The sequence below is a fragment of the Aedes albopictus genome, unplaced genomic scaffold, assembly GCF_035046485.1.
Source record: "Aedes albopictus strain Foshan unplaced genomic scaffold, AalbF5 HiC_scaffold_322, whole genome shotgun sequence".
Lineage (NCBI taxonomy): Eukaryota > Metazoa > Arthropoda > Insecta > Diptera > Culicidae > Aedes > Aedes albopictus.
The window spans coordinates 17,621-28,400 of record NW_026917115.1 but is presented as its reverse complement, the minus strand read 5'-3'; the positions used below and the strand labels follow the sequence as shown (position 1 = coordinate 28,400).

Below are 10,780 nucleotides of genomic sequence, written 5' to 3'. Positions count from 1 at the left end.
ACGTTGGTTTGGTACACATGTGGGATCCGATTTCCCACAGTTTAAAAAAAAAATTAAAAACAATTTCATTTTGATTTTCAGTTTCGTCTAAGCATTGAAAAAGAGAAAAAAAGAACAATATAGTTTCCCATGTTACGGGTGTGAGTGTCTTTTGCGTGTGTTCGTGTGTAAAAATAGGGTAGGAATTGGCTTCCGCTGTTCTTTTTTTTCCGCTTGCAAACGTCATCGCGCGGTAGCTTATCTTGCTCGTTCAATAAGACCGTCTTGCCGCGCGCGCTCGTGTGTATGAGTGTATGTTTCCTCTCCGCGCTTTCGCATGTCCATCTCTTTTCACCCTTCTTTCTTCTGGTTTTAGCGTTCCTGGTAGGTTTCTTTTCCTGTTTGTTTTCTTCTCGTTTTCTTGGTTTTTGTGTTGGTTTTTTTTCTTCTTGTTTTGTAAATATAGAATTAAATAATTTTTCCTATATATTTTAATTTATGTGTTTTTCTTACTTTTTTCCGCTCTTTCCACTATTTTCAAGGTTTCCGCATGTTTCGCCGCTTCCTCACTTGTATTGGTTTCCCTCATTTTTTGTTTCTTGTTTCTTGTTAAATATAAATAACGAATATGTTACGGTTTATATCGTTCTAATTGCACTTTTTTTTTTATTTACTTTTAATATTAAATTACTCTCCCTTTCCGCCTTATTCTTCCGCTTCCAGTGTATGTGTGTATTTTTTGCTTCCTAACAAAAACAAATCGATATTTCGCTAGTTTTATTTCACATGTTTTCTCGCGTTCTGACTTTGTCTCTCATGTATCCTCGACTGACAACACAAGAAATATAGTTCCACAGTTGTGTTTGTGTGTGTGAGTTGGGAACAAAAAGAAAAATGAAATCATTCAAGTGGTGGTAGTGGTAGCTCAAACTGAAAAATTTTAAACCAAGCGCTTGCGCTTGCATGCTCTTGCCTTTCGTGCATGCTCACGCATCTGTGATTGTTGCTTCTGTTGTTGTTTTTTGTTGTTGTTGTGGTGAATTCGAACCAAACGATCCCGTTGAAACTGATCAAAACGTTCAACACTAGTCCGTGTTTATTTTTTTGTTTTGTTTTATTGAATTGCTGAATCTATTGCCATTGTTGTTTCGCTCTGTTGTAGTGGTTTGATGTTTTACTTTAAAATCGAAATTTTGTGTTTACCGTGAAACTTCCGCTCTCGACGCTAATTTCTTATTTTCCTAAATCTACTACACCGAAACGTTCGATTTGTTTTGATTTTTCATCCCTTTTGTTTTAGTTTCGGAGGTTTTCTCTCCCTCTGTCTGTCTTTAAAAGTACCCTTGTTAGTGTGTGTGTGAGTTTTGGATTCGCTCTCCAAACACGACCGTTTTTTTGTTTTGTTTCATAAGCGCAACAACTTCGTGAAATGGTTCTTTCGCGTTTGGTTTTTCCTTTTTCTTGTGTTTTTAGAGAAAAATATACATCAAAATTTTGGATTATCAATCACAGATAGTGTATAAATATACTTTTCAATAATTAATTATAATATTTTCATGTATAATTTTACCTTCATATAAAATTTTCTCCATGTTTTAAATTTTTAACTTGTGTTTTTTCTGTCTTTCATCTCTGTGTGTTTTTGTTTCTTTTTTTAGTTTTCCTAAATATTTTTTTTTTCTTCATAATTTACGATGCCTTAATCACCCTAACGCTGAAGTAGTACGAAATTTAAAATGGCGTTTTGTTCATGTTTTTGTTAGTTTTTTTTTTGTTTGAGTTTTGCTCGTAACGAAACACAAAGTAGTCTCTTGCTGTTCGTGATTTGAATCTATTGTTTTTGTGTTGTCCGGTTGGTATTGTTGTTTTTTTACTGTGTATCATACACACGCGTTGACGTGTTTTTGGTGGAAACTGGAGGGAAAGAAAATTTTACGTAAAATTTAATGTAAGGCTGGGATTGGGGTGGTTCGCTGGGAAATGGAAACTTACGAAGCGTTGCTTTTCTTTGATTTTGAATGACCAAGGTTATCCAGCATCAGAACGTTAGAATTTTGCTCACTTTATGGTAAAGAACAGTCGATCTGGCGTTTAACTTGTGTAATTTGACAACTGATCAACAATTAATTTTACCAATCTTGATCACTACCAGAATGTGAACAAAATCCAGGGAAACTTGTGAACTTGGTATCCAAAATCCAGCATCCTGATTGTTCCCCTTGAAGAATGTTTGATTGTCGGTTGAATTCTTGCAAACATTTTGCTTGATTAATTTACGCGGTCAATTATTTGTAAAAAATCTGTCTCATGGCGACAGTAAAAACAATCCACCGCGCGTCTGGACGACCAAATTCTTACGTTTGTAAGAAATTCTTTGTCATGGCGACCGTAAAAACAATCTTCGGCGCGTTTGGATGACCGCACCTTTACATTTGTAAGAAATTCAGTCTTATGACGACAATATACATACAGTCCACGGCGCGTCTGGATGACCGCACCCTTACTTTTGTAAGAAATTGTGTCTTATGGCGACAGTAAAAACTTTCCACAGCGTGTCCGGATGACCGCACCCTTACATTTGTAAGAAATTCTGTTTCATGGTGACAATAAAAACAGTCCACAGCGCGTCCGGATGACCGCACCCTTACTTTTGTAAGAAATTATGTCTCACGGCTATAGTAAAAACAGTTTACAGCGCGTCCAAATGACCGCACCCTTGTATTTGGAAGGAATTTGGTCTCATGGCGACAATATAAACAGTCCACGGCGCGTCTGGATGAACGCACCCTTACTGTTGTAAGAAATTCTGTCTAATGGCGACAGTTAAAACAGTCTACAGCGCGTCCAGATGACCGCGCCCTTGTATTTATAAGGAATTCTGTCTCATGGCGACAATATAAATAGTCCACGGCGCGTCTGGATGACCGCACCCTTACTTTTGTAAGAAATTCAGTCTCATGGCGACAGTAAAAACAGTCCACAGCGCGTCCGGATGACCGCACCCTTACTTTTGTAAGAAAATCTGTCTTATGACGACAATATAAACAGTCCACGGCTCATCCAGATGACCGCACCCTTATATTTGAAAGAAATTATGTCTCATGGCGACAGTAAAAACAGTTCACGGCGCGTCCGGATGACTGCATTCTTACTTCTGTAAGAAATTCTGTCTCATTGTGAATTAATCTGACCAACTGTCAAACGATACAGGCCAGACGGCAGATTGGTTGATCGCAACCACAGTTGGCCGCTTTTTTGTATGAATTTGATGACCTGACTTTTGAAATGTGCTATTTTTAGCTGATGGATAAGATTAGTTATCGATCTTATCGATCAGCTGTCACATGATACAAGCCAACTGTCAAATCGTTATATTTCTACCAGAAAGTGAGTATTAAAATGACATCGATTGGCATTTGATAATTGCTGCATAACAAACCTCGGTTATCACTCAGTATTGACGTGAAAACGATCAAGCTTAGCAGAAAACCGAATGGCTTGTCGTTTGCCCAGTAAGGTCAACAAATTGTTAATGTACGATCAATATGGATGCTCAAGTGATTAGGTTTCAACCAAGAGCAATAGATCGATCAGATTTGCCAACAAATACCTTTTGCATTGTGGCGTTAAAACGATAAAATGTTATCGTTTTTCAAAATGGAGCCCGGCAAACGAGTGCTCCAGGCCTCCAGAATGTTGCTCACTTTCCGATAGAACTGCGATCAGATCTGGTGTTTGGTTTGTGTCGTTTGACAGCTGATCGATAAGATCGATCAGCTGCCAAACGACACAGGCTAGACGCCACACGGGAAGATTGATTGATTCCAACCAGAAAATGACAAAATTCAGGCAGCCACTGGCGCTTGTAAAATGCCGGATTTAGTCACCATAGACAAACAAAAATGGCCAACTACTAGCGTTGCCTTTGGAAACGACACTTTTTTTTCAGTACCGGGTGTAGTGCGCTGTGTGCGTTCAATGATGCACCATTATATACGTCACTTCCGATGGATGTTGTAAACAAACCAAAATAAACAAAAATATTTTTCTCAAAAAAAAGTTATTTGATTTCCAACCGAATTTATAATAAAACCATAATTGTTTTCGATAGCATTAAATCTGACGTTTAAACGATAACCTCTGCAAGGGGAACATTGTTTATCTCCGATGTAAACAATCAGAGTCAAATGTCAAAGTCTCCATCGAGGGCTCCCGCTCCATTGAAAGTGCTGAATGACAGACGCGCCAAAACGATCAAATTTGCTGAAGTCTGATGATTGATTTGACAGCTAAACTATAACCAACTCGACGTGACGTTCAGGTTCAAGTAGGCTTTGAAATCTAACTTTATTTTAATGAAAAAGTTGCATGCCAGATGTGCTAAATCAAGTGACATCTTCTAGAAATCGAGTTTAATAAGCCTTTTTATTTGACAGATTCGTGTATGTCATTGTTTACAAACACAAGTCTGTAATTTTCCTACGAAAACTGTCATAGACCTTCAAGATCAGTTTGTTTGCATCGAAATTGCTTGAAAAGTGTTGAACAAATCCTATCGATTATCTGTCAAACAACCCCACCGTCAAATACATCAAGTTTGTTTACCTGAATCCACGAGCACTTGAACAAATTCGACCATCAAAATCAAAAGAATGCATCGGACAATCACATTTTACCCACAGACCACTGAACCACGAATCACCCAGCCTACTAAACTGTTGTTGCTATTGTAGTTGTAGTTGTTGTTGTTGTTATGATAACGCAAACTGATGCAAACTGTCAAAAGAAAGAACTTATTTTCCTGTGGTTGTTGTAGCTGTTGTTGTTATTTCTTGATTTGTTTCGACTTCTTCGATTTTGCTTCCGCTGTGGCTGCTAAGTTAATAAGTTTAATTTTTCTTCTCATTTTCTGCCGTTTTTTTTACTTTTTACTTTTGAGGTATACGTGACGTGAAGACACACACATATATAATATATTTCTTTCCGCTGACGACTGTGTTTGGTTTTTGGTTTTGACCGTTTCGCGGTTTAGTTATCCTAAATGGAACGCGCCCTTTTTGAAGCGCGATTGTTTACATTTTCGAAGGACTTGCAGTTGGTTTGGTTTGGTTCAGATGGATGATGGATTCGGGATTCGGGATTTCGGGGAGGATTTTTCCTGTCGCGTCCGATCTGATAGTTATAATTCCGCGTGTAGGCGCGGGAGCGCCCGTCTAATGATATTTTACGAGATGCGAAACACTTAAATTTTTCATGTTTTACCCACAGTCCGCCGCGCCGGTAGGCGCGTTTCAGCCTATTAGTAGTAACCTTAGTTAAAACACCGAGTTTACGAGACTTGATATTTTGATTTTCCCTTAAATTTTGATATTTTTTTTTTGTTTTGGTTGTCACGATAGTACACAAATATATTTTTGGTGGATGATTTTTGTTTTTGTTTTGGTTTAAGGATAAAAACGTCGAAACATAGAGTTAGTTTACTTTGTTGGGGGTCCGCCATCTTGTTTTCTTTTTTGTTTCCTGTCAGGCGGCCCTCTTAAAATGTTTGTTTTTCTTCGATATACCTTTCTCAAAGATAAACATAAATATATTTTAATATTTTCACGACTCGACTGTCTTCTTCGACTTTTCTTACTTGTGTGTGTTTGATTTTGATATTATCTTGGATTAGAATTTTGAACACCAAATATGACTTTTGTTTGTTTAGTTCATAGATCAATACACTTTTTTTGGGTTTTAATTTTAATTTTGAGTTTCTTACTTTTAGCCACGACATTGATTTTTTTGGATTTGTTTACAAAATGTGCAAAATTGTGTTTTTGTTTTTCTCAGTTTGCCAAGAGCTCATTTTTTGACGTCTAAAAGTGGTTTTGTTATGTCCAAATGTTTTTTTTTCTACTTCAGTCGTTTGTTTATTTCCCATTACTTCGGTTTGATTTGATGTAATTAAATTGAAGAAATAGGAATGGGCGAAGGCTGAAATGACCCTTACAGGAGCGATGACGACGCATACAAAGTTAATGAAAGAATGGGGGTGGAAGCTTTTTTTTTTCTACCGCGTCTTTCCCCTCGCCAGTGGTTTGGCCATCCATCATCGTCATCGTCGGCTCGGATCCGGAATCCCCGGTGAAAGAGGGTTTGGATAATTGCGTGTTTGATCGATTTTTTTCCTGCTACCCTGCTCTTTCGGGGAAGGGTTCCAGTGTAGCACTACCTTAATTCGCAGTCATTATGGAGATCAGCGTCTGTGTGTGTGTACGCGAGTAACGACCATGAGTGGGGTTTGTTTTTAATTGAGTTGCGGCTAAATGGGCCTGCGGGAGGCTTTGCCGGCTTTTCTGGTTGATTTCTACCGTTGTTTACGCGTGTTTATTTTTCGCAGTGGAATTGGATGGATGTAAAATTTGCTTGAATCAAATAAAAGGTGAGAAAATTGCTCGAGAATCATGATGCTTGTTGCAATATCCATGTGTCCACTTATGGGTCGAGTAAGAAATAGATTTGGTAGGCTCATTTTTTTTCACGAAAATCTAATTTATATTGATTTTTGACCAAAAATACCGAAGCGAACCCACTATGCTCCAGTTGTAAGCAAACAACTGTCACTGTAAACAAGCCGAAACGACTCCACTGAAAAAAAAACACCGGCCTACTGCGAATCGATTAATGTCAACCTCACTTCAGTTCCTCACCCACAACTTTCACCATGTTGACACGCTGCTGATATGACAAATGCAAATTAATTAATCTACTTTTTCTGCGTTGCCGCATTGTGCCCTCCATTATTGTTGTTTACTCGCCCATGTGGAGGTGACAATTTTTTCCGTCTTTGCCGTTAATCGATCGACCATTCTCAGCGAGGTCACCGCAGCCTTCCTCCCACTCCCGGTCAACTAACTGAATCAACTATATCGTTGAGAAAAGGGTTATGGGCCTAGACTGTACTTCTCTGATGATGTCGGTAGAAGTGTGTGTAAAATGATAGAAAATCTTCCTGTTTTACCTGGCGGCATTTGCGTTTGCATGTGTGTGTGTGTCTCTCGGAAAATAATCACCGCGCGCCGCGTACGCTTGCGCTTCTTCGTATTATAAAAATCAGACTTCCTTGGTTGTTTGTTCTTACGGTTGTTCTGGCGACTGAACGTCGGTCGCTCTTCTATTGTTTCTTCACCGGTTCGCCGGCTACTTCGATTATTATTGTTCAAGTGGTGGGGAGCGCGGATTGTGAGGAATGGAGCAGTCCGAAAGATGCGATTTTCTGTAGTTCTTTTTTTTGTTTGTTTGTTTGCACTGTGTGTTATATGTTTGCTTGTGTTAGTTTGTGAAAGGGAGGATTTTTACAAGAGCCTATTTGTCGATTGTCAAAAAACTTCTGCGTCTTCGGTTTTCTTCTACTTCTGCGTCTGCGCGCCTCTCTAAGTTCACATTGTTTTAAAATTCTCTGTCGTTTTTTCACTAGATTTCGCGATTTTCCTTCTTGCACTAAATTAATCATCATCATCATCTCATTGATTTTTGCTATTTTGATTTTCCGTTTTTGTTTTGGGTTGCTTTGTTCCAGTTTAAAAGAGTTGCTCTCACGCACACACTACGCAGCGCACACTTTGAGACGCGGATCAGTGTGTGTGTGCGTGAGCGTGGATAAAAGCTGTCACCAACCCAAATATAAATTGCAATCACTTTCTCACTTTTAACTACTACAATAATAATATTTGAACTACTTCTCTGCGCCTACTTGTTTGCCCTTCGGATTTCCTTCTGCCGTTTGCCCTACACTACTCTTTTGCGTATTTCTTCACCTAACCTAGAAAAGTGTGGGAGCGCCACAGCAGCAGCGCCTCTGGTGGCAGTCACTTCTATGAGCTGCCGTCGTCGGTTGGCAACTTGGTAACGAGCCGTTGCGAAAGAAGCTGGTGCTGCTGCTGCAGCTGCTCGCTAACGGATGAGGATAGTTCGTCCTTACCGCCGTTGTGTTGATCTTCCATCGACGTCCTGTTGTGGTGATGCGCCGCGGACATCGATGTGAGGTCCTCACGTAGCTTGATGAGGTTCTCGACCGCCAGATTGTTCTTGGCAAGCTGGCTTTCGAAGAGACTTTCGCTAGAGGTATTTAGATGGCGCTGCTGTTGCTGCTGGAGGTGATGGTCGTTGAAGCTGACGGATCCGAGCTTACTGCTGGTCGACGAGGTGGACGACGCTCCGGGACTGGTCCGTTCCCGCTTGATCATCTCCGGTAGGAAGTTCAGCGGACTGGTGGCACTGCGCTTGGAGCCGCTGACCTTGGCAAGAAGGGCTGCTGTTGCGGAATCATCCGCACTCCCCGAGGACTGCGACGGCGGCTGCACGGACCGGTTACTCTTCATCAGCTGGTCGAACAGCGCTCCGTGATGCATGTCGCCCGGTTTCTTGTCCAAACTATGCCGAATGATATCATCCAAAAACGAACCATTGGTACTCGTTCCGTCGTATATGCTTTCGGCCAGCTCCCGAGCTGTTTTCGGTCCTCCTGCGCTGTTGTTACTCACCGCGCCGGGCAACTTACTACCCTGCTGATCGGGCTGAAACCTTTGCATGATCGCCGAAGCGCTACTAGACCCCGCCGCTCCCGCTTGCCGACCAAAATCCATTGGCAGTCCAGTGAATCCCGCCGTCGGATGTGGCCACAGGAATGGTGGAGAATACGGCAGCTGCGAAGCCATTCCGGGATCGAACATCGGCATCTTCAGTCCGCCGTTCGGTGATGCTCCCGCGTACTGGTTCTTCATCTGCTGCGACTTTGCACTAGCTCCCATGCCACCCAGGCCCTTGTTCTTATCCATACTCCTCATGCTACTGCTTCCTCCTCCTCCTCCTCCGAGGTCCGACTTCAGCCCATCTAGTCCAGGTTGCGGCTTGGGTTCCCGCTTCCGGGGCCTCATCAGGTGCCGCTCCTTGACCTTGTACTCCAACGTGGAATGTGGAACGCCGTAGTAGCTGCCCGCCCGATGCACCGACATCTCGCCTCGCTGCACCGCCTTGACCGCCTCTACCAGACTGTCCCGGTCGTAGTTTCTATATTTGCCTCGCTTTGGTCTCGTTCCTTTGCCACCGGTGCCGGTGTTTGCCAGCTGCTGAGCAGTCATCTGCGTGATGTTCGGGTTGGTTCCAAACCGGGAAATGTCCGTTCCGCCCAGGTTCTTAATGACCGAAATGGTGGGCCGCTTGTATTGCTGCTCCATCGACTCCATCTGCTGCTTCATCAGATCGGATTGGTGATGTTGTTGGAAGTTTTTGCTGATACTCCTCGCGATGACGTCGTTGATCGACAGCATGGACTTGCCGCCGAGCAGGCTCGGTGGCGATTGGGAGTTGCTACGGGGCCGGATGCCGCCGCTCATCGGAGGTGATATCACGGACAGGTGGTTCAGAGGTTGGGCAGAGCTCGGTTGCTGGGGACTAGCTGTGTGTACTGGTCGTGGGGTGGAGTTACTGTTGAGGCTAGAGCCGGGACCACCGACGACCAGACTGCTGAGATCGCGCACCGATGGTACGCTGTTGGTCGGCGGAGACGGTGTGGAAAGGTTGTGATGGTCACCGTTTTTGCTGGCAGCCAGAAGAGCTGCCGCTGCGGCAGTGGTCGGTAGAGGGGACTGATTCGGAACGGGCTTGTAGGACGGAACTTTCAAGATGACCTGCGAGTCATCGCTACCTCCGTCGTTCAGATCCATGGAGGAGGTGGTGGTCTCCGGTGTTCCGGACGCCGCCCGGGACTTGCTTTGTTGGAGGTAGGGAAATAGCCGCGGGTCGATCGGTTGACCGTTGTTCAGCGTCGGGGTGCTTGCGGAGGGTCGCTGTGGTTCAGGGCCGCCAGCGGCCTTCTTGATCTGCTCGGCGATCAATTCCTGTTGCTGAATGAGCTTCTTCAACAGCTCGGGAAGGGTAGCGAGAGCTGCCTGAGCTGCCGCCGCTTCCTCGGGGTTGCCAGTTTGGGCAGCTTGGTTCGTCAGCCGTGGAAGAGCTCCCGTAAGGAGTAGACTTTGCAGCTGAAGCAGGATGTTGGGGTCGATCAAACTGTTGGCAGCGGCCGCCAGCGGAGATGACTGTGGCGTGGCGGTTTGCTGCTGCGGTTGAGGGGTTTGCGGGTGGATCGGTTTCAACATCGGAGGTTCAGGCGTCGGATGCTGCTGGGGTGGTGTGGAAGGTGCGGAGGTGGGTTCGGGCTTCGGAGTGCTGCTGCTGCTGCCGCCGCCGCCGTACAGACGCAGGTATGCTTCGGCCAGTGCTTGCTGGTTGTACTTGATCTGGTTGCTGCTGCCGCCGCCGCCGCCGCTGATGCCGACGTCGTCTTCGAGCGAGTCCTTGTCATCATCGTCGTCGTCATCCAGCGGCACGTGGTGGAGAACGTCACGTTTGTACTCCATGGCCAGTTTGTAGACCTTGTTGCGCAGGGTCGACCGTGGGATGCCGTACTGGACCGCGGCCCGCCGGGTGCCCAGCTTCCCATTCAGGATGTCCTGCAGTGCACTTTGGAGCTCGTCCTCGGTGTACGTACGCCGGCCGCCGATCGGTGAGAGGCGTGGTTTGGCCCTGCGGAAGGAAGGAAAGAAAATTCGTTAGTTTTCGATTTGTTGTCATGTGGATTTTAACATATTTTGTGTTTGATTTGAATAACGTATACAGGACATGTCAGACATCTACCGGTAGCTTTGAAAAGGTTTCTAAGAAGCTTAGAAAACCTAATTGGAAAAAACTTCTCCGAACATATTGGGAAAGCATCTCCAAATTGTCTGAAAAAGTTACTCTAAGTTGCTTGGAAAAACGT

General features: G+C 43.9%; 1 protein-coding gene across 1 annotated transcript; it reads right to left on the bottom strand.

Annotated features, from left to right (window-relative positions):
* Positions 1 to 1,571: 1,571 nt before the first annotated feature.
* Positions 1,572 to 10,571, bottom strand: LOC134283973 (mushroom body large-type Kenyon cell-specific protein 1-like; the record flags this gene model as incomplete). The annotated part of the gene is made up of 1 exon (XM_062843598.1): positions 1,572 to 10,571. A coding segment is annotated over one exon (2,736 nt), but the record flags the coding sequence as incomplete, so codon positions are not given.
* Between the last annotated feature and the right edge of the window lie 209 nt (positions 10,572 to 10,780).